Genomic DNA, 23,529 nt, shown 5'->3' on the forward strand with positions numbered 1-23,529 from the left:
AGAAATTTTTCATGTTTTGTGATGGGCATTTGGAATTGCATTTGGATATAGAAGTAACAAATCTGAAAATGAATTGTTTAAAATGATTAGGGGATATTTTATCTTATCTAAAAACCAGTGAATTGAAGTCCAGGGCCTCCATGATTTCATCAGTGTCTCAGGCCTCTCACACATGGTTTCATGATCTTTAGCATGTGGCTCCCATCTTTCAGGTGCCTCATGGTTGTAGGATGCCTTCTACAACTCCATCCGTCATTTCTGTGTTCCAGATAGGATAAGGAAGAGGAGAGGACAAAATACCTTGTCAGTAGAATTAGTCTCCTTTATATGGAGCTTTCCAAAAAATCTTACCCAACAATTTCCACTTATATCCATTGGACAGAAATGTCACATATGGCCACCACTGTCTGCAAGGTGTCTGGGAAATGTAAGTTTACGGCTGAGAATGTTGTCACCTATAATAAAAATCAAGGTTTATTTCGTAAGAAAGAATGTTGGGTAGGATGCAGCCAGTAGAAAAGGAGAATGTTTGCAAATATGGGAGAGAATGTATAATTAAAAGATCAGAATCCCATGGGTAACAGATAAAGGCAGGATTCAGGGTATAGGGGCACTATAAGACTGGCACAGTTTCCAATGCTGGTGATACCATGGTAAACAAAAATAACCATGTTTTCTCTGCCCTCATGAAGCTTACTGTCTTGTGATTAAAGACAGACATTAATCACAGACCCAAACATTTGTGAGGCTGACATTGTCAGAAGTGTTGTGAAGTATATGGTTCTGTGAATAGATTTAAAGAGGGTTTGACCTACCCTGGAAGGCCAGTGATGGAGGAAGTGACAATTGAACAGAGACCAGAGGGCAGATTCAGAATTAACTGGTGGAAGGATTGATGGATGGTTGGGATGGAGGAAGAATATTCTCAGAAGAGGAAATGGCATAAAAAAAAGCACTCATATGCTCTATTTGTTTTAAAAATGTATTTTATTTTTATTTCATTTAGAATATTTGCTGTTGTTATGTGTTCTTCAAGTTCACTAATCTTTACTAGTTAATTCCATCCAGAGAATTTTTCATTTCGAATATTATGGTTTTTATTATTAGACATGATTTGCAGCTTATTAAATATGTCTCATTTCTCTACCTAACATGACCATTCTTCTAGTTTTTTGCATATAAGGAACACAGTTGTAGTAACTTTTTAAATGAGTTTGTCTGCTAAATATAACCTCTATGTAAGTTGTGGATCAGTTTGGATTTATTTATTTATTTATTTATTTATTTATTTATTTATTTATTTTCCTTACGATGGGTCACATTTTTCTGTTTCCTCACATGCCTGGTTATTTATTTACTTATTTATTTTTGAATGCCAGCCATTATGAACTTTACCTTTTGAATTTTACATTTTGGTGAAATTTTGGTAAATTTTTTACCTTTTGGTGCTAGATATTTTTGTATTATACATCGTCTTGAGGTTTATTATGTGATGTAATTGTTTGGTAGCAGTTAAATCTTTTTTGAGTCTTGCTTTTAAGATTTGTTAGGCAGAGCCACAGCAATGTTTTGCATAAAGCTAATTATTCCAGACTACTGAGGCAAGGCCCTTTTCAATACCCCATACCTCATGAATTATGAGTTTTTCTGTGCTGGATGGTGGGAACAGGTGGGAATAGGCATGATCCCCAGACCTGTTTGATCTTCTGACACTTGTTTCCTCTAATCTTTTCAGGTGGTTCTTTCCCCAGTATTGGATAATTTCCTTATATGTATTAAGTGATCAGTTTTCTGCTGAATACTTGATAGCAATCTTTCAAAATTCTCCAGAATTCTCCTTAAGTGCAGCTCTTTGCTTTTTGGTATTCTGTTCTCTGAACTCTAGCCACCTTGGTCTTTCTGATCTCATCTCTGTCACTTCAACAAAGGAAACCCTCTGAGTTCTGATTGCATTCTCCTTCATTGCACCACAAACTGGAAACTCTCCCAAGTTGTAAAGGCTCACCTCATCTCCCTCCCCCTTCATCTCTCAGGAATCACTATTTTTCACTGACTGATGTCCTATGTCTTAAAAACAATGATTTCATATCTTTGTCCCTTTGTCCCTTTGTCCCTTTTTTAGTGTTTTTGTCATGTTGGAGGGTAAATCCAGTCCCTAGCTTGCCTCTTAGGAAGATATGTGGTGGAAACTTGTTAGATAATCCTTTCCTTTTCTTTTTCTTTTCCTTTTATCTCCTCCTCCTGTCTTTTCCCTTGAGCTTGCAGATATAAGTGACAGTTTTACTTCTAAAAATTTCATTATCAAGATGAGGAGGAAGAGTCTGAACAAGACAAGAAACATTCAAAATCAGGGATTTGGAGAAGATTTTGGATCACAGGGAGTATGAACACATATTCCAAGGGTAACTCTTCATGACTTCATACTTAAGAAAATTCTGAATATAAAAATAAAGTTAAAGAGGAGATTAACCTCCTTTCAAAGGATGGATGTTTAAGGCTTGCAATAGATACAGGACTTGGCTCCAAGCCAGGGAGCTTCCAAGACTAATAGTAAGTGTTAGGGTAATTGTGCTCTAATCTCCGACAATGTCCTACATGAGAATGAACCCATACATAGGACAGGCAGCCCATGGTGTGGATCACAGGCTTATAGCTTTACCCAATTTCAGAGATTATAAATCACTAAGAAGGTTATGATGGTGAGAAAACATGTATAAAGAACAAAAAGAGCTTTAGCCAGGCTTCATATTTTGTTAACATCAGAAAATTCATCAGTAGAGATAAACCCTACAAATGTAGTGATCGTGGGTCTTTGAACCAGAGTTCAAATGTTAATTCAATATAGTTGAATAAATGGTGAAGGGAACCTATAGGAATGCAGTCAATGTAGAAAAGCCTTTAGGAGCAAGTGAGACTTGAGTTTAAAAGTCACATTCAATATCCTGCTAAATTTGTATTGTTTCTTCATGCTGCAATGACAGAAATAGACTTCTGCCATTGTTTAAACATCAGAACAATTTAGATTTGCATAATTCCCCACTAAGAACAAAATCTTCATAGGTAAGTTACTGAGGAAGCATAGATTATTTTAGGCACTAAGTATGCATTTCTGAATTACTTTCCATAAAAATGAATATTTATTTGGCTTTTGAATAGGTAAGGACACCCCTAGCATTTTTTAAAGAATGGAGTAAATGACAGTGGAAAAGAAAGTAATAGTTTGCATGTTTTCCTTGATCAAGAATTCATGAACAAAATTAAGAGGCAAGCCACAACCTAAAATAATGTATTTGCAACAAATATGATAGACGGAAGGTTAATATCTTTAATATTTAAAGAACTCTCACAGAAATAGAAATGACTAAAGAACTTTGTAAGTGTGTTCCCCTTCATTAATCATAAAATACAGTTTAAATCAATTAAATATTTTGCCTATCAAATCAGAAAATATTTTTTTTATTTATTTAAAACATTTTTTAACATTTATTTATTTTTGAGAGATGGAGAGAGACAGAGCATGAGCAGGTGAGGGGCAGAGAGAGAGGGAGACACAGAATCCGAAGCAGGCTCCAGGTTCTGAGCTGTCAGCACAGAGCCTGACGTGGGGCTCAAACCCATGAACTGTGAGATCATGACATGAGCTGAAGTCAGAAGCTTAACCAACTGAGCCACCCAGGTGCCCCAGGAAAGATATGTTTAAAACATACTTAATATGATCAAGGGTACATGAGAACTCATATGTATTACTAGTGTTGATAAAACTTTCTGGAAAACATTTTGGTATTGAATAACAGCCTTAAAATAGTTTATACCCCTTTGACCTAGTAATTCCATTTCTAATAATATGCTATAAGGAAATAATTGGAGATATGCACAGAGCTTTGTGTGGAAAAAAATCACCACAGTGATAATCTAATGAACAAAAATAAATGGAAGCAACATCCTGTTAATCAGCTGAGTAGGTAAATTTATATAATGGGATATTATATAATTATAAAGAAGTTTGCAAAGGCTTTTTAATGTCTTGGGAAATCTTATGTCTGAATAATTGTTATGTAACATTATCTGCTAAAAACAATCTCAGGTGCAGCATATTAATTATCATTGTCCATGTGGAGGGGTGTGTGTGCAATGTTGGAATTGGTATGGACCATTTTCCCAGTGTTTTTCAGTTGATCCTCGTTTCATAAAATGAAATAAGAAAATGCCATAAGCTGAAGTGTGTGATGACTTAAGTCCAGCTCCCTACCTGTTACAGTTGTTGGTAATGTTTCATGATTCTCAATTTAGGTTGTTTATAAATTTTATATTGATGGTGAGCATTGAAGATACATATGGAGCTAAGTCATAACCTAGGTATCTAAGAACATTCAGATATACCTGTGGATTTTCCAGTGCACATGACAGAGGGCCTCTAAGTCACAAGATAACAAAGGCTCATATGGTAAGATTTGAAATATCAAACACCCTCAAACTGCATGGAGGTTCTACTTGCAGGCTTCCTCCTCTTGTCTCTTCTGATAATCTTCTGCTTTTTAATGGAATGTTAATTGCTATAGGTTATGGGAGTGAGGAATTAACTGGAAGGGAACAGGGAATTGTTCATTGTGATGGAAGATGTAACCTATTTAAGTTTATGCCAAGATCATTTGATGTAATTCTGAGATGTTACTTTCCCTGCTCTCATGTTGCAAATTGGCATCGAAAACTCAATAAAGTATCTTAAACTTGTGCAAGTCTAACTGGACTCAGTTTTGTTTCCATTTGACTGAGATGCATTAGTCCTTGAAAATAAGTAATGCACGTGTTTTTGCTCATCATTGTTTCCCCAGAATTTATCACAATGCATAGCCACTTAGTAGGCATACTTTAAAATTTCTTTTAAAATTCTTACACATATACAAATAAAGGAGATAAAGTCAAGTTAGCTCCCACCCAGAAACGTGAAAGAAGGATTTAAGAATTCTGTAGTGCTCACTTTGAACCACCATAATGTTTTTGTAATTTAATTTTTTTTCATTTTAATTCCAGTATAGTTAACGTACAGTGTAATATTAGTTTCAGGTGTACAATATAGTGATTCAATAATTCTATACATTACTCTGTGCTCATCATAAGTATTTTCTTTAATCATTATCACCTATTTCACCCATTTCCCCACCTACCTCCTCTCTGGTAACCATCAGTTTGTTCTGTATAGCATAAATATATATATATATATATATATATATACACACACACACATATATATATACACACACACACACACATATATATATATATATATACACTGCATCTTCTTTATCCATTCATGTATTGATGGACACGTGGGCTGTTGCTTTCATAATTTGGATATCTGCAATAAGCATAGGGGTGCATATATCCCTTTGAATTAGTGTTTTTGTATTTTTTTGATAGATACCCAGTAGGAAGCACCATAATGTTTTATGTTTGGGTCTCAATGTATATAGTACCTATGTAGAAGTTTCAAGAAGGACCCATTATTTCATAGGATTATTCTATCATTGACTTAGAAAAGGGTGTTGTAGTCTCATGCTATGATTTTGGTTTTATTATTTCTTCTTGCATATCTGTTAAATTATGATTTGTATATTATTTATATTATCCAGTGAACTTTTCATCTAAAGTAATGTTTTGGCTTAAAGTATTATGTCTGCTCTTAATACATCATCTTTTGTTTATTGTATGCCATAACTTATTCCATCCTTTTGTTTTTATCCTTGATATATGTTTATGCTTGAGATACTTCTCTTTTGTATTGCATGCAATGGAAAAATGTATTGCATAAATTTCCTTTGATTAAAGCACCACAGAATATCGGTAATTGCAGTTTTGATTTCCTCTTCGAAGGAAAGCTTCATTTATTCCCTCTCCAATGTGCTTCCTGTAAGCTTCATTTATTCCCTTTCCAATGTGCTTCCTGTCTATATAGTTCCAAGTTTCTGCCCTATACCATTTTCATTCTGCCCCAAGAAAATCTTTTAACATTTCTAGTAGGGTAGATCTACTGGTGGTGAATTCCTTCAGTTTATGTTTGTCTGAGAAAATATTTCTCCTTCACTTTAAAGGATACTTCGCTAGATATAGAAATGTAGGGGCACATGGGTGCCTCAGTCAGTTAAGCATCCGACTCTTGATTTCAGCTCAGGTCATAATCCCATGTGGTTTGTGATCAAGTCCCACATCAGGCTCTGTGTGCTGACAGTGTGGAGCCTACTTGAGATTCTCTCTCTCTCTGCCTCTTCCCCACTCATGAGGCTCTTCTCTTTCTCTCTCTCTTTCAAGATAAATAAATAAACTTAAAAAAAGAAATGTGCATCACTGTGTTTTTTCTTTAATGTTTTAAAATATTTCCTTCCACTCTCCTTGCTTACATGATTTCTGATGAAAAGCCTTCAGTAATTCTTATCCATGTTTCATTATAAGTAAGATACTTTTTTCTTCTAGTTTCTTTCAAGATTTTCTCTTTGTCATTGGTCTTCTACAGTTTGAATATGATGTGCCTCAGTGTAAATCTTTTAGTATTTACCTATTTGGTGTTATTTGAGTTTCCTGGATCTATGATTTGTTGCCTTCATTAATTTTGGAAAATTCTTAGCTATTATTATTTGCAGTATTTCTTCTGCCCCATTTTTCTCCCTCTGCATTCCATATATGCATATGTTGCATCTTTTGAAATTGTCCCATAGTTCTTAAATGTTCTATTTTTTAAAGTTATTTTTCCTTTTTAACTTTCAGTTTGGGAATTATCTCTTAATCTACCTTTAAGCTTTCTCAGTTGTGTCATCTACTAATGAGTCCACCAAAGGCATTCTACACTTGTTATGATTTTTTTTCTAGAATTTCCTTTTGATTCTTAGAATTTCCATCACTCTGCTTACTTTACCCATATCCTTGCATGTTTGCTTTTTTTATTATTAGATCCTTTAACATATTAATTACAGTGTGTTAAATTCCCTGTCTGATAATTCAAACAGCTCTGTCATATTTGAATCTAATGCTTCCTTTGTCTTTTCAGAATTTTTCTTCTTGCTTTTTGGCGTGCCTTCTAATTTTTTGTTGAAAGCTGGACGTGATGTATTAGGTAATAGGAACTGAGATAGATTGGTCTCTAGTGTCAATCTTGCTAGCAGCTGGGCTTTGTTTAAAGTTTCTTTTAGTATTAGGTGCCAGAGTTTCCATATTCTTCTTGGATCCTTCATTTCGTTTCCTTTCCTGAGTTTGGGCTTCCTTAGAGAGTCTTTGTCTTGCAGCTCATTCAGCTATAACCCACTGTTAATACACTTAAGCCCTGTTGGTGTGGTGGTATGGTATGGGATAAAAGGGAGTGTTTTATAATATTCCAATTAAGTCTCAGAGTTCTAGTGGGCCTGTGACCTTTACAGGTATTTTTCTTGTGTAGTCCCCCTCTCTGTGCCCCTACCTTAGGTGAGATAGGAAAGCTAGAGGGGGCTGGAGTGAGAAGGATGTCCTTCCTACATGACTCTGGAACAAGGCTCTGGTGGTCCTTTGTCCTGGGAAGTAGGCTTTTGTTATGGAAAAGGCTTTGGGCATACTTCATAAGGATATTCAAAAGGACTCTTTCCCTCTTCCTGCCAGGGCCACAAGGGTGTCTTTTTTGGATCTGCACTGTGAGAACCTGGTGAGATTCCTGGAAATAAAGCCCGTGAAAGTGTGTCTGCCCCTAAGACTAGCACTCCCAAGAGTTTCTCACTTTCACTCTAGTCCACATTCAGCCTCCAGCAGCTTGTCAAAATTATCAGTTAGGTGTCCCTACAAGTTTATAGCTCTAGTGGCTTCTGTTTCAGGTAAGCATATCTCATTTGTGACTCTGGATTTGCCTATCCCTCATGATTTCAGGACGGTGGTTTGTTCTGAAACCTCATTTCCCTGTTGGGTCCAAGAAAAGTCATTGATATTTAGTTTGTTTAGCTTTTTGTTGTTTTAGTACTTCTTTTCAAGGCTGTTCTTTACATTGATTGTGTTGAGAAGAAAAGCAGAGACGAAACAAGGAGTCAGTAGATATTGTGGATTCCTGAAAACCAGAGAAACCTAGGCCCTGTATTTCAGGGATGGGAAGAAACCCCAGGTAGGTTTGCCAAGATCTTCTAGCAATGTGGCCTTGTGCTTCACTTCCTGGGTAAGGCCAGGAGAGATCAAGACTACAAAATAAAAATAGTTGTGTGGTGTCTATAAGGATTTTGAGCTTTAGGCCTCCCCGCATAGTCTCTCTCAGCTCAGGGTATCATAGGAGTATAAGAATATGTTAGACAAAGACAACATCACAGAGATAAACAGGCCCCAGCATATGATAGGAGCTGCAGAATATTTCCCATGTATACGAATGGTATATGACACTCTCAGAGAGTAAGACCCCAAGAGGGTTTTGTAGTAATGAATGACGCTTAACTCAACAGCTACCTGGTTGGACAGACATTGGTAAACCAGAGATGACATGAATGCCAGAATGGATATAGTATACTCAACAGTTATCACCCATTCTGATGTTTTGATACTAAGGTCCCATAACTTAAGACACAACCCCAAAGAAAGGGAGAACTCCATACTGCTGAAGATTGAGTTTTAACCACTCAATGGATTGGGAAGTTGAAATAGAATTTATAAATTGAGTTACAGAGAAAAACAAAACATATTTCCTGTATACCTGAATTCATCAGATAATATCCATACCTGATGAACGACCAGCAGCAGAGAGTACGTGATAAATGCTGAGTATTCCAAACAAATATATCTATTCAAAACATGGGACACATGGCTCTTACTAATTGAAAACCACAGTGGTCTTACCTCAAGGCAAGAGTGACATCATGTGAGAAATGACTTCTGGCACTTTGATGGGTATCAGATATAAAGAGAACTGGGTATTTGAGGAGAAAAAAGAGGAACTCCTTACATTCAACATTCTTCTCTCTGCAGAATGAAATCTGCCACTAATGAGGTGTCATTCCACATCATTTCTTTTTCTTATCTCTGTCCCTCTTATTCAAACACTTCTCTTTTCTCCCTTATTGTTTATTTCCGCTACTCCCTTCTTCCTCATTTTCTTCCTTCTCCTTTCTTATGTTCCATTCTTCACCTACTTATTAACCTCTCTATTTCCTTCCACCTCCCTCTCATGCTCTTCCATCCTATGTCTCTTCTTCCTTCTACATTCTACTTCCTTATTCTCTTTCCTCCTACTTTTTCTATTTCAACTTAATATCTATTCTTTCTCTACTCTCTTATTTCTCCATATCTTCATTATTCCATTTACTTGCAACTGCTATTTTCATTCATCTTTTCTCTTATCCCTGTTTTCTTCTTTCCTTCTTCCATCTATTCCTCTTCCTCCCCTCTTTTCAACTTTTCTTTCTCCATTTCTCCCTCTTTTCATGCTCCCTTCTAACAATATGATTGTAGAATAGAGTGGAATTAAAGTATACTTAAAATGGTAGAGTCAACAGGAGTAGGTGATAGATTAGATTTGTGAATGAGGCAGAGGAAACATTATGAATAACTAAGTAAAATATAAAGAGAAACTACTAAATAAGATTTTTAAAACTACTTGTAAAAAAGCAATAAACATTCTTAATGGTGAAATGGTAATCATTTCAGGAAAAAGGAAAGGATGTTCCTTATTGAGATTATTACCCAAAATTGTTCCTTGTGTTTTAGCAAATCATATAAGACAATAAGTGCTGTATATATTGTAAAATAAGAGATCAAGTTATCTTTCTTACAGTGTGATTGTACATTAGAAATTCCAATAGTTGTACTTTTTTAAAAACACCAGAATTGAGGACTTCTACTTCCAGCAGGAAGGGGTAAATGGCATAGATGTACTTTCCCCTGGGCATTATATATAAACCAAACACGAGAAGACCTTGAAAGTTATAGATAAGATGGCATACTCTCCAGGGAACTTGCATTCCAAGGAATAACATGGTGGTGAGTTCCCTGGGTTTTCTTTTGGCCTCATATAGCCCAGATCACCTCCTGAAGAAGCTTGCAAACTGGAAACACCAAAGGACATAGACCAAAAAAAAAAAAGAAAAGAAAACCTCAACATACCTCTGTTCTTTCCATATCTAAAAGACAAAGACAGCACAACAAGACAAAAAAAATTAGACAATAACTGCTCTACTCTAGCTAAATATTAGAGGGAGAACTGTGGCCCTATCCCTGCCAGAAAAATCCAATTTACAGACCCTATACTTCCACCCTTGCCAGCCTGTAATGGGGTCTCTAATCTTCTGACAGAGTGTCAGAGAAGGGCAAATGGGGAGTGGGAATAGCCCAGTCACCACAATGCCAGAAACCATGTGGGGAGTTTCGATCTCCATCCCTAAAGATGATAATGAGATGCTTCTGCCCCTAGCCAATGAAGTCATGTCAAAAAAAAAAAAAAAAAAAGGCCTAGTGGAAAATCACCACCCAGCACTAAAAATGATAGACATTTACCATGTAATTAGGTACCCAGGTCTCTTGCAGTCAGGCTGATACTAGTAAAACTTTAATATGGAGCTGGAACTTAGCCCTCAATAACAAAGAGCCCCTTGCTCTCAGGTGTCAATGGAGGCTAAGTGGGAATGTGGACTTCCACCCACATGTGATAAAAGAGAAGATTTAAACAAAATTCAGATCCTCATAGCATACTATGCAAAATATCTAGGTTCAATTGAAAATGACTCGTTATATTAGGAACTATGATAATCACAACTTGAATGAGAAAAGACAGTCAATACACACCAACACCAAGAGGACACAGAAATTAGAATCATCTAAAAAGGATTTTAAATAGCCATCCTAAAAGTGTTTCAATGTGCAGTTTGAGCATTCTTAGAACTAAAGGAAAAATAGAAACTCTTTAACAAAGAAACAAAATCTTCCAGGGTGCCTGGGTGGCTCAGTCGGTTAAGCATCCGACTTCGGCTCAGGTCATGATCTCATGGTTCGTGAATTTGAGCCCCGTGTCAGGCTCTGTGCTGACAGCTCAGAGCCTGGAGCCTGCTTTGGATTCTGTGTCACCCTCTCTCTCTGCCCCTCCACTACTCACGCTCTGTCTCTCTCTCTGTCTCAAAAATAAATAAAAATGTTTAATAATTTTAAAACAAAGGAAACAAAATCTTCCAAAGAAATAGAAGATATAATGAAGAATCAAAAAAAAATTTAAGAACTGAAAAATCCTGGGCACCTGGGTGACTCAGTTAAATGTCTGACTTTGGCTCAGGTCATGATCTCACTGCTCATGGGTTTGAGCGCCATATCAGTCTCTGTGCTCACAGCTCAGAGTCTGGAGCCTGCTTCAAATTCTGTGTCTCCCTCTGTCTCTGTTCCTCCCCCACTCATGCTTGCTTTCTCTCTCAAAAATAAATAAACATAAAAAAGAACTGAAAAATCCAATAAATGAACTTTTAAAAAACCTCAGTAGATTACTTCAACAGCAGAACAATATGATGTAAGAATGAATCAATGAACTCTAAGACAGAGCACATTAATGGCTGCTAAGGGTTAAGGATAGTGGAGGGAAGGATGATGAGTGTGAGTGTAAAGGGGTAGTACAGGGAAATCTGTGGGGGTGGAATAGTTCTGTATCTTGACTGCTGTGGTGATTACTATAGAAACCTCCACATGTGATAGAATTAGACATGTATATCATACCAATGTCAATTTCTTGAATTTGATATTGTATTATAGTTATAACTGTGCCCATTGGGGAAAGTGGCTGAAGGGGTACTCTTTACTATCTTTGCAATTTCTTGTGAATCTATCATTATTTCAAAAAGTTAAAAAAAATAGAGTAGAATTGATAAAATAATTTGTTAAGAGCATCTGGCCCAGCCGTATTTCAAAAATCATGCCATGAGTATTAGCTGGTGGCTCCCATTACTGCTACCACTGACACTGGATACTAGATGCTGCCCTTGACCCTGCTACCAATGCCGCTCCTAGAAACAGGATTTTCTTGTGGCTACAGATATGGCATTGAATTCCATCATTGCATCTTTGAATCACTCCTTACAGACTAAGTGTTAGGTTGGAGTTGTGACTATTTATGCAGTAAAAGAATTGACTCCACAGGTGTGTGGGGTATACAAACCCTGGCATTCCAAAACAAAATTGTCTGTACATTCCAAATAAAGGTCTGGCTCTTGACAAGCTCCTGGGGGATAAACCTCTAAGTTTGTAATATCCTGCCTGATTAGACTTTTTGTTCACTTGGGGCTTGGGCCACACCAGATAGTTTACGTTAACAATGTAATTTATAGTGGGCCTTGGCCCTTGTGGTATTATATATTGGCTTGTGACCTTGTGGTACATCTGCACAGGCTGGAGACTGAGTAACTAAGGTCAGCCACACAAGTGTCCCATGCCTACCTGACCCCCGCCCCCTTAAAATCCCAGCTCACGCAAACTTCCCTGGTTGCCACATACCTCACTGGGAGATTTGAGCATGGGCCATACAACTCCACTGAGAAAAGACAACTGGAATCTTATGCCTGGTTTCTCATGGAGTCTTTCCTGTGCACTTTTTAGTTTTGTTGATTTAAAATCAGTATCCTTTCACTGTAATAAATAAAATAAATAAAATTTTCAAGACCCTACCACAGTGGTAAATCCTACACCACGTTCTCTTGGCTGTTGAGAGAATGTGAAAAAGTGAATATCTGGCCTTTATGTCGAACTGTTATGTAATATAAATTATATACATAGTATTTCCTTACTAAAATGTGAAAAAATAATTGAAATATATCTAGTCCTAAGGGTTTTCAATAAGCATCTGTAAGGCTGTATAAAGAAGTCCAAAAAATAAGACAGACAATACAAAATAAATAGGTAAAAGACTTGCACAGCTACTTTACAAAAGAAATCTAATCAGTCCACTAATATATGAATATGTGTTTCACTGCTTACATGAGAAATGTAAATTAAAACCAGAGGAGATACCAATAATATACACATCACATTGGCAAAAAGTTGGAAAAGTCTTCATATTACCAAGCACTATAGAGTATGCCAGTCTTTCTCCTGGGCATCTGGTCACAGGAATGAAAAACATTAAACATAAAATACAAGAATATATGTAACAAATATCTAATTGTAATGTTTGTATGTATGTGCCCCTGAAACCTGAAACTAGAATGACCATCAGTGGGGAAATGGTTGACTACATTGGAGTACATCCCTGTCATGGAATATTATGCAGCAATGTAAAAGAATGAATTTGGTAGATTAGCATTAACTAATAAAATAACTCTGATGCATTTAAAGTGTATATGATCTTAATTTTGTAAAACAGTAAAAAATGACTTTTTGACCATGGAAAAATATAAAAATGGCTGTTAAAATGTATGTTTGGCAGATGAAGGTAGAGGTGAAAAGAATGGGAGGCAATAAGCAAAAGAATGCAATTTAAAACATTTATAGCATACATATAATCCCATTTATGTAAATATATACGCATGGAGTGTTACATGAAAAGGTAGCATCAAAATCTTAATAGCAGTTATCTCAGGGTGGTGCCATTGGGAGTGATGTTTACTTAATTTCTAAAATATTTAAGTAATGTTTAAATTTTTAATGACAAATATGCATTATTTGTATAATGAGGAAAAGTAAGTGAATTCATCACAGGAAAGAAAAAAAATGCCTCTCAGGTTTCTTGCTTGAGCAACAGGGTGGATGGTGGGATTTATTCATTCATTAACAAACATTTTTTAGCATACAAAATATACCAGTTATCATTGTAGATACAGGGGATACAGCAACGAATAAAACAAAAATTCATCTCCCTAAAAGGCTTTTATTCTAATTGGGGGAGTGGCATGACTAAAGGAGAAACACACTGTGTTTGAGGAAGAGGATATATGCAAAGGAATCAGTTTGAGACCTGTTCAATTTGAAAATATTAAGGGTTATCCAATTGCAGAAGTGAGGCAGACAGTTGGATTATGGATCTAGAATTCATAGGCCAAGTCAAGACTGTAGATACAGATACAGAAGCAGATAGCATTCAAAATGGTGTTTCAGACCTTCTTTCCTGAGTCTGATCACGTACCACTGCAGACACTTTACAGAGGAAGTGCTGAGAAAAAACAGGCAGCTGACAGGGGAGGTTGCTATGCAACAGATGAGGAAAGTCATCCAGCCAGGCAGAATTGATGTTGGCCTTTGGGGACCAAATGCTGCCATCCTTTCTAGCATTAGCTTTCTTTCATATGCAGACTCCTGGCTGGAGCTGATGCCAGAACAAATGTGAAATGTACAAAGATCTGCCTTGGATTATTGGAAAGTTATCAGTTCAATTTGAGTCATTTCACATCTGTTGTATGATTTTCTGACTCTCCAGTCATCTGGAAGCATAGCAGCATGTGTGTCCTTGGGTCGGACTCCAGTCAGTGCTATTTGTGCTTCCCATTTTGCATGTTGAGAAGCTGGCTCAGAGAAGTGGAATGACCTGAGCAGGCTCACACAGCTATGGATAGAATGGCACAGCAGTCCATCCCAGGAATTGAGGACCCAAGCCTGGAAGGAACCAGGGTAAACATTTACTCTGAATCCAGGCTTGCCATGGGTCAGGCACACAAATGCCTGATTGTCCTGGCCGCTCCAGGGGGCACCAGCAAGGCCTCATGGGCAGTGTGTTTGTGCCACTCACAGGGAGAGGCCTGACAGAGTAGGGAGTGAATCCTGAAGAACAATCCCCACACCTGGATGGAACCACACAGAGGGGGTGGGGACTAAGGGCCTCTACCTGTGTTCTGTGTGCAGAGCATGAGCTTAAGTCTTGGAGAACACAAACCTTGCTTCTTTGGGGCAGGTGTTGACAGGGCAGGGAGTGTGTGTGTGTGTGTGTGTGTGTGAAAGAGAGAGAGAGAGAGAAATCTGTCACTCAACCTGAAGAGGGGAGGGTGCCTCAGGTCCCAGGCCAAAACTAGGGGAACGTGGGTTTTGGAGTCAAGAAGGCCCTGGCCCGCGTTTTACATTTTCTGTTTATTGGCTCTATAGCCTTGTCTAGTTTATATAGTATTTGTGCTTTAGCTTCCTGACCTATAAAATAGGGATGCTGACACCCACCTCCCAGGGCTGCTGTGAGAAGACAAGCTCCAGCACAGACTGTACTGTGATGTTTAAGCTGTGCCCTTCCCTCCCCATCTCACTAGCACACAAGATAAGGCATGGTTGGAGCTGCACAAATTGCTGGAAAGAATCCAATGTTTAGGAGTCTGGGATCTGTTGAGGGGGATCATATAGATTTGTGTGCCAGGTGCAGACTTGTTCTATCTCCAACAGTGTATTCTCTCTGTCTGTTCCTTTTCCTGGGTCCCAAAGTAGGTAAGCTTAGCGGGAGCCTAGCACTTGTTGCAGTTAGAGACCCCACACAGACACCTCCTTAACAGTGACCTAAGTGGTGCTAGGCAAGGGGGTGGCGATGCATGCCGACCCGACGGGAGGGGCCATAAGATGGGAGGGATAGAATGGAGACGCATTGCGGAAAAGGTTGGGGGCCGGTGTGGGGCAAGGGGTGGGACCTAAAGGCGCCGCGCATCTGTTTGGGGGAGGGGATATTGAGGAAAGAGGTGGGACCCTGGTATACTGTCGACCTGGTTGGTGGTGGGGTGGTGTGTTGGCAAAGGGGCGGGATTGCTTGCCACTGCACATGCGCACCGTGATGTTCAGGACGAAGCTTTTGTTGGGGAAGCGGGCGGGACTTTTATTTGGTCGGTCAGTTCTTGCGCATGCGCACAACTATCTGAGGCGGTGGGTGGTATATTAGGCGGAGAGGCGGGGTCTTCTTAGCTGCCGCGCTGGCATTTTCTCCTGGACAAGGAGAGGGTGCGGCTGCCGAGAGCCGATCACTGCAATCCCGATCCTCTGAGTCGTGAAGAAGGGAGGCAACGAGGGGGTTGGGGTTGGGGCCTGAGGCAAGGTGAGAATTAGCCCCCAGACAGGGCATCTGCCCCCTGGTGCGGGCCCCCCATTTTTCATTTCGATCCCTTTACCCCGGATTCTGATTCCCCTTCCACTCCCCGAACCCCGATTCACACCCCTTACCCGACCCTCCTTTACTCAGAACCTCTGTTTGCTCTCCGAACCCCTCCCATCGTTAAAAATCTCCACAGATTTCTCGACCTCAATCTGTACTGTCATACGATTCCTCCTGATTTGAAACCTCCATTCAATTTTACCATATGCGAGTCCTAACCCATTCCCCTTGGATTCAGAACTGTTACTGGTTTTCCGAACCCTGATTTGAAGCTTCTTTCCGGCAGTAGCTTCTCAGGATTCAGAACCACCATCCTGACACCCATTCACTTTTCCCACCCCGATCCAGCCCGTTCCCCTCACATTCAGCGCCTCATTCACCCCCACAGTCAACCCCCAGACACCCCCCCCCCCAGTTCGGTCCTTCGTATTTGCCCTCTGTAGTATAACGCCCAGCTCCCCCCCCCCCCCCCCCCCCCCCGCCCAGGCTCTGCTCTTGCCAGAGGGACAGGAGCCATGGCTCAGAAAATGGACTGTGGTGCGGGCCTCCTCGGCTTCCAGGTGAGATCTCCACTCCCCACCCCACCATTTCCCTAGCCGACAGTTCCCTGGGGCCCCTTTGGCTGGATCTGATTTTTACCTCTTCGTGCCTAGACTCCGTCGTCTTTCAAATTCCCATGGTTTATTGAGGGGGGGAGGGGCATCCCTTTTCATCCCTCAGTCCCTGCTTAGAGAGAGGGGAGACCCTGTTAGTAGTCAGGGCAATCTGCCCAGAGAATGCGGGTTGGGTAAGGAACCATTTTTTTTCCACAGTCCTGACGCTTGTAGAGCAGTCTGCCACCCCCTCCCCCAACCTCCTGACGCCACCCTCCGTCTGTCTTGCTTTACCCATCCCTGCGACCGACCCCCCCTTATTCTCCTCAACTCCTGGAGGCGGCACCCTTGCTCTGCCTCACCTCTTGTCCTGAGCTGCTCCTGAGCTGCCGCACACCGCATTGCTCTGCTGTAACCTCCTCCATCACCCCCCACCGCCCCCTTCATTCCACTTCGACCCCACTCCTCATTCTGCCCCACCCCTCATTTAGTCCGTGCCCCACTCCATCCCTGCCACACGTTTTGTTACCACTCCGCCTCCCATCGCCCCTTGTTGGTGGTCTGGATCTGTGCCTCCCCCTTTTTGCACCATCCTCCTGCCTGCACCTCCCCTGCATTGCTCCCTCTACCCTCCCGCTTCAAATTTAATTTTTCCCCCTGTATTTGCAGGCTGAAGCCTCCGTAGAAGACAGCACCTTGCTTATGCAGACCCTGATGGAGGCCATCCAGATTTCAGAGGCTCCACCTACCAACCAGGCCACAGCAGCTGGGCCGAATGCTAGTCCCCAGAGTTCACAGCCCCCAACAGCCAGTGAGATGGCTGACATTCAGGTTTTAGCGGCTGCCGCTAGGCCCAAAACAGCCTTTAAGGCTCAGAATGCCACCACAAAAGGCCCAAATGGTGCCTATGATTTCTCTCAGGCTCTTAATGCCAAGGACATGCCCAATGCACCGACTAAGGCAGCCTTTAAGTCCCAGAATGCTGCTCCTAAGGGCCCAAATGCTGCCTATGATTTTTCCCAGGCAGCAACCACCAGTGAGTTAACTGCTAACAAGTCTGAGATGGCCTTTAAGGCCCAGAGTGCCACTACTAAAGTGGGCCAAAATACCACCTACAGTTTCTCTCAGTCTCTCAGTGCCAGTGAGGTGGCCAACACTCAGCCTAAGACAGCCTTTAAGGCTTGGAATGACACCACTAAGGCCCCAACGGTTGATACCCAGATCCAGAATATTAACCAAGCCAAGATGGCCACTTCCCAGACTGAGGTAGAGACCAACCCAGGTATCCCTGAATCTGATGGTGCAGCTGCACAGACATCAGCAGATGGTTCCCAGGCTCAGAATCTGGAGTCCAGGACTATAATTCGGGGCAAGAGGACCCGCAAGGTGAGATCCCTCCTAGCTCCACTTTCCTTTGGGCTCTCTCCTTTCTTCTCTGAGGTTGTTCATTTGTTCTAAACAAAACAAAACATATGTATATAATGGCCTGTATTCAGCTAGGTTGTAGGGGATAACAAGATAAATGTGATCATTTCTGCTCTCTGAATATCCACAGACTGATAGGGAGATGAGACATGGACACATAATATATGCACCCCGCATGTAATTCAGCTTAACACTTTTCATAGTAGCCACCATGTGTTAGGGTTGAGCTGGGCACATTCACACAGGTTATCTCATTAAATCCTCAAGATAATACCAGGTAGGGATCATAGTCTCAGTTTTACAGAGAAGGAAACTAAGTCCCAGAGAGGTGAAGTGACTTGAGTGATTTGTCCAGGGTGGTACAAGCAGAGCCAGTGGTGGACATAGGAAGAGGAGAAGCCTCAGGCCCCACCCTTGGGTTGCTCCTGGCCTGGTTCAGAGATGAAACTCCTGCCTGGAAGACAGTGAAAGACAAGCCCAGGACTCAGGGTGACCATTGGCTAGTGGGTCAGGCTGTCACTACAGGTGAGGGTTTTAGGAGGCCTTCCTGGAATAGATAGGGTGAGGCCACAGAAACAGCTGGTGACCCTGGACTTTCCTTCTCTCTGATGATGCAGATTAATAACTTGAATGTGGATGAGAACAGCAGTGGGGATCAGAGACGGGCCCCACTGACTGCAGGGACATGGAGGTCTGCACCGGTTCCAGTTACCACTCAGAACCCACCTGGCGCACCCCCCAATGTGCTCTGGCAGACCCCATTGGCCTGGCAGAACCCTTCAGGCTGGCAAAACCAGCCAGCCCGGCAGACCCCACCAGCACGTCAGAGCCCCCCAGCTAGGCAGACCCCACCAGCCTGGCAAAACCCAGTTGCTTGGCAGAACCCAGTGATCTGGCCGAACCCAGTGATCTGGCAGAACCCAGTGATCTGGCCAAACCCCATTGTCTGGCCTGGTCCGGTTGTCTGGCCGAACCCACTAGCCTGGCAGAATCCACCTGGGTGGCAGACCCCACCTGGATGGCAGACCCCACCAGGTTGGCAGGGTCCTCCAGATTGGCAAGGCCCTCCTGACTGGCCGCTACCACCCGACTGGCCTCTACCACCTGATTGGCCACTTCCCACTGACTGGCCACTCCCACCTGACTGGATCCCCACTGATTGGCCAGTCCCACCTGACTGGCAGAACCTACGACCCTCACCAAACCTGCGACCCTCTCCCAACTCGCGTGCCTCACAGAACCTGGGTGCCTCACAGCCCCGAGATGTGGCCCTTCTTCAGGAAAGAGTAAGAACTGTTATCCCTAGTCACTTTTCCCTCTCTTCCTCTTGTCTTTGTCATCCATCTGTAATGTAATCAAGTTTTCTATAAATATCTTAGTAACTTTAATGATTTCCTTTTCCCCTCCCAGGCAAATAAGTTGGTCAAGTACCTGATGCTTAAAGATTATACCAAGGTGCCCATCAAGCGCTCAGGTAGGCACCCAGTGCCCTCCCCCGGCACCCTGCCCTTCCCCTCACTGCATGCTATGTGGACATCCCTTTGCTTATAGTCCCCTTCCCTTGAATCCCCTCTTTCCATGGCTGATTCTTCTTGTTTCATCCTTGAGGGCCCTGATTATTTTCCCTTTGGTAGGGCTGGCAAAGGGGTTGTAGCTCTGTGGCGCCTGCTCAGCTCAGGTACTCTCTTCTCCTACAGAAATGTTGAGGGATATCATCCGTGAATACACTGATGTTTATCCAGAAATCATTGAACGTGCATGCTTTGTCCTGGAGAAGGTGAGAAGGCAGCCCTGAGGAATAGGAATAATGAGGGAAGGTCTTGATATCAAAGATTCGTGGGATTCCTACTGGGCATTTAGGGCTGAAGTATCACAGGGAGGTGAGCAAGTGAGTATGGGTAGCTTATGCTAGATTTTGTAATTTCATAGTCTGTTTTCTTGTCCCTGTAGAAATTTGGGATTCAGCTGAAGGAGATTGACAAAGAGGAACACCTGTATATTCTCATCAGTACCCCGGAGTCCTTGGCTGGCATACTGGGAACGTAAGATGGGAAGGGAGATGGAACATTGCCTTTATCAGTGCTTTTTTTCTGGGAGTGTCAAGTAGGTCAGGGTCCAAGATTCAGGGTCACATACCAGGTCATGGTCAGAACTGGGGTAGAATTATCCCCTTGCTGAGGAATGCTGGGTAAGCTATATGGTTAAGCTACCTGGGGTGTCTCATACAGATGGCTGCTGAAAATATAACTTTCTGTACTCTGTTAGGACCAAAGACACACCCAAGCTGGGTCTCCTCTTGGTGATATTGGGCGTCATCTTCATGAATGGCAACCGTGCCAGTGAAGGTGAGTGGCTGGATCTGCAGCTGGGGGTTGGCTACAACCTGATTTTCATGCTCATTTTCCGTCCCTTGTCTCCCCTTGCCTCCCATTGCAGCTGTCCTCTGGGAGGCACTACGCAAGATGGGACTGCGTCCTGGGTATGATTGGGCTCTCTCATCTCTTGCCTGTTTATATCATCCTTTGGCAACAGAGGATGGTCCCAGGATTGCATCAGCCTAGTGGTCTAGGGGGATTGGTTTGGGGAGGTACAGAGCCCAAGGATGTGACCTGGGTGGATGGGGAAATCGTCCTGAACTCTATGCTTCTTCTCTCATCTCTGACCTCTGTGCTTGAAAGCTCTTTTCTTTTCTTTGGGCAATCTCATAGTCTCTGATTATGGGTTTCTTTTTTATATTATCAGGGTGAGACATCCTCTCCTTGGAGATCTGAGGAAACTTCTTACTTACGAGTTTGTAAAGCAAAAGTAAGTGATGTCTAAGGGCCTTTGTTTGGTCCTCATGAGTTCTGTGTGCTGGTCAGCCTCAGACAGTCCTTCCTGTGCTCATTTCTTACACTATACCTATACATATACATAGAAAAACACACATGTACTTGGAAGTGTTGATTGAGTGGACTGCTCATGGTTGGATTTTTCTGCAGTATAATTATCTTGCATGTGAAACCTGTCCAGTATACCCACAGTAGACATTTCCAAGGCTGAGGTTTACACCCCACTGTAATCATTGCAATGGACCAACTATGACTTAATAACAATATTACAAGAATGTGGAGCTAGAGCTGTGATGGAAAAGGTGAGATTAAGCATTGTCCTTTCTATGACCCTATATAAGCCACCCTGAAGTTCTAGGTGATTACTTAATGTAGAAGCACTGGTACAGGAATTTGAAGGTCTGACTATTAGAATATAATTATGCTAGGTTTAGGAATTAGTCTGGGGGGACTTGCTACCTGAAATTGGGGGTGTCAAAATATAGTATCATTCATTGTTGGACTACCATTCTTGCCCGGGTGGAAACAAAGACCTTTCTGCTCTAAGGTACCTGGATTACAGACGAGTGCCCAACAGCAACCCTCCTGAGTATGAGTTCCTCTGGGGCCTCCGTTCCTACCATGAAACTAGCAAGATGAAAGTGCTGAGATTCATTGCAGAGGTAATAGAGGAATTGCTCTAGAGCTGATAGGTCAAAGGATGAGGTATGACTGGCTGGGAAGGGTCCAGAGCAGGAATGAGACCTTAGATATCACACATGGTAGTGCTGCATTACTGGTGGCATTTACTGTCGTTGTTATGTAAACAGCAGCACAAAGTAGGGCACTGAATAAATAGTAGGTACTTCATAAATATTAACTCATACAATTAGGGATTTTTTTTATTTATTTTCTGTTCCTCATCTCAGGTTCAAAAGAGAGATCCTCGTGACTGGACTGCACAGTTCATGGAGGCTGCAGATGAGGCGTTGGATGCTCTAGACGCTGCTGCAGCTGAGGCTGAGGCCCGGGCTGAGGCGAGAACCCGCATGGGGATTGGAGATGAGGCCGTATCTGGGCCCTGGAGCTGGGATGACATTGAGTTTGAGCTGCTGACCTGGGATGAGGAAGGAGATTTTGGCGATCCCTGGTCTAGAATCCCATTTACCTTCTGGGCCAGATACCACCAGAATGCCCGCTCCAGATTTCCTCAGACCTTCGCTGGCCCCATTATTGGCCCTAGTGGTACAGCCAGTGCCAACTTCGCTGCCAACTTTGGTGCCATTGGTTTCTTCTGGGTTGAGTGAGATGTTGGGTAGGTATATCACTTTGTATTGGGCAGTTAGGGTCATTGGTAGATACAGGATCCATGGGAATGTATTTATGTATACCATCTGGGAGTCTTAGGAAACCCATGGTGGGAAGATGAAGAAAGTATAGGGAAACACTATTTGGTGTTTATATTACTATTTGATATATATCATTGATTTTGTTTTTTTTCTTTCTTGTGTCCACAGATATTGCTAATCAGTTGCAATAGTCTTTCCCCTGAGTGAGGCTGAAGCCTCAGATTCCTTCTAAACACAGCTATCTAGAGAGCCACATCCTGTTGACTGAAAGTGGCATGCAAGATAAATTTATTTGCTGTTCCTTGTCTGTTGCTTTTATCCCCCTTGTGTGCTGTCAAGTTTTGGTATCAGAAATAAACATTGAAACTGCAAAATGAATGAGATGTGCTCTCTGTTTTTCCCATGTTTGAGGAGTGATCAACTTGTTTATATGGGAGAGATAGGGCCTCAGTGCTAGCCTCAGGGGCAGATTAGCTTTCAACTGATAAAAATATGGGTAGACCTTGCTTATGGATTAGGAAACAAAGGAGGGAGTAATGAACACAGTGTTAATCAAGAACTACTATGGTCTACTTTATAAGTAATACTTAAGTGAATTATATGTGATAGACATGCTGCTAGGTGTCCTGGGGTGACATTAAAAGAGATGAAATAATGGGAGAGGGTGTGTGGTCAGACAGTTGCAATTAAGAAGACAAAAGAGGTAGAACTCCAGATAATAACAAGGTCCAGAGAGGGTGGTTGAAAGGGAGGGAAAATAACTGTTCCTGGGATTCCAGGTTGTTGGTTATATTAACCATGTGGAAAGTGAAATAGCTCCAGGATGGGGGCAGGAGTAGGAGCAGAGAACACTGTGATCCAGGTACCTGAGTTCTCCTATGTGAGTAGGAAGATATCATACCCTTAGCCACATTGCCTATAAAGAGGTGGATTCATAAGGCACCCCCTCCTCATCTCTGGATATGCTTCCCAGGAACCTGTCCCTCTAGAAAGTCCTCCCAGTCTCCCATCTCCACAGGATCAGGGCCTCATCACAGAGACAAGTTCTTATGGATAATAATGGAGGCCTCACATTGGCCTCTTCTCCCCTCCTGCAGGGAGAAAGAGGAAACTTTGTTGCTTAGAGAATAAGAATTGAGAAAGACAAGGCCTTGTGAGAGCTAGCCTTCCTTTTGGTGTGACTGTGAACAAGAACCTGGCTTGAGCTGCTGAGGTCTTTGCTGGAAGCAGAGCTCTCAGTGAGGGTGAAATTAGGCCTCAGCCATAACTTCCTCAGAGGCCTGGTGGTACCTACGCATGTGGGCAAGGGCAGAAACAGGAGCTATCAGGGTAGAAAACAAGAG

The 23,529-nt window shown here is 41.8% G+C and overlaps 1 protein-coding gene across 5 annotated transcripts in view; it reads left to right on the top strand.

The window, feature by feature from the left end:
- The window catches only part of MAGED1 (MAGE family member D1), a 55,152-nt gene extending 32,588 nt beyond the window's left edge, over window positions 1-22,564 (top strand). The window contains exons 1-13 of one of the 5 annotated variants that reach the window (XM_045472525.1): window positions 1,030-1,035; window positions 14,646-14,649; window positions 17,272-17,988; window positions 18,645-19,313; window positions 19,438-19,501; window positions 19,725-19,804; window positions 19,978-20,069; window positions 20,293-20,372; window positions 20,464-20,506; window positions 20,770-20,832; window positions 21,406-21,520; window positions 21,767-22,152; window positions 22,355-22,564. In XM_045472525.1, the coding sequence (XP_045328481.1) occupies window positions 17,305-17,988; window positions 18,645-19,313; window positions 19,438-19,501; window positions 19,725-19,804; window positions 19,978-20,069; window positions 20,293-20,372; window positions 20,464-20,506; window positions 20,770-20,832; window positions 21,406-21,520; window positions 21,767-22,144 (2,268 nt within the window). In that variant the 5' untranslated portion in view covers window positions 1,030-1,035; window positions 14,646-14,649; window positions 17,272-17,304 and the 3' untranslated portion in view covers window positions 22,145-22,152; window positions 22,355-22,564. Of the gene's footprint in view, window positions 1-1,029; window positions 1,036-14,645; window positions 14,650-15,844; window positions 15,953-16,495; window positions 16,570-17,271; window positions 17,989-18,644; window positions 19,314-19,437; window positions 19,502-19,724; window positions 19,805-19,977; window positions 20,070-20,292; window positions 20,373-20,463; window positions 20,507-20,769; window positions 20,833-21,405; window positions 21,521-21,766; window positions 22,153-22,354 lie in introns of those variants that run through there. The other 4 variants (XM_045472519.1, XM_045472520.1, XM_045472524.1 and 1 more) reach the window with 4 other exon arrangements.
- The last annotated feature ends 965 nt before the right edge of the window (window positions 22,565-23,529 follow it).

Source organism: Leopardus geoffroyi, chromosome X (assembly GCF_018350155.1).
Source record: "Leopardus geoffroyi isolate Oge1 chromosome X, O.geoffroyi_Oge1_pat1.0, whole genome shotgun sequence".
Lineage (NCBI taxonomy): Eukaryota > Metazoa > Chordata > Mammalia > Carnivora > Felidae > Leopardus > Leopardus geoffroyi.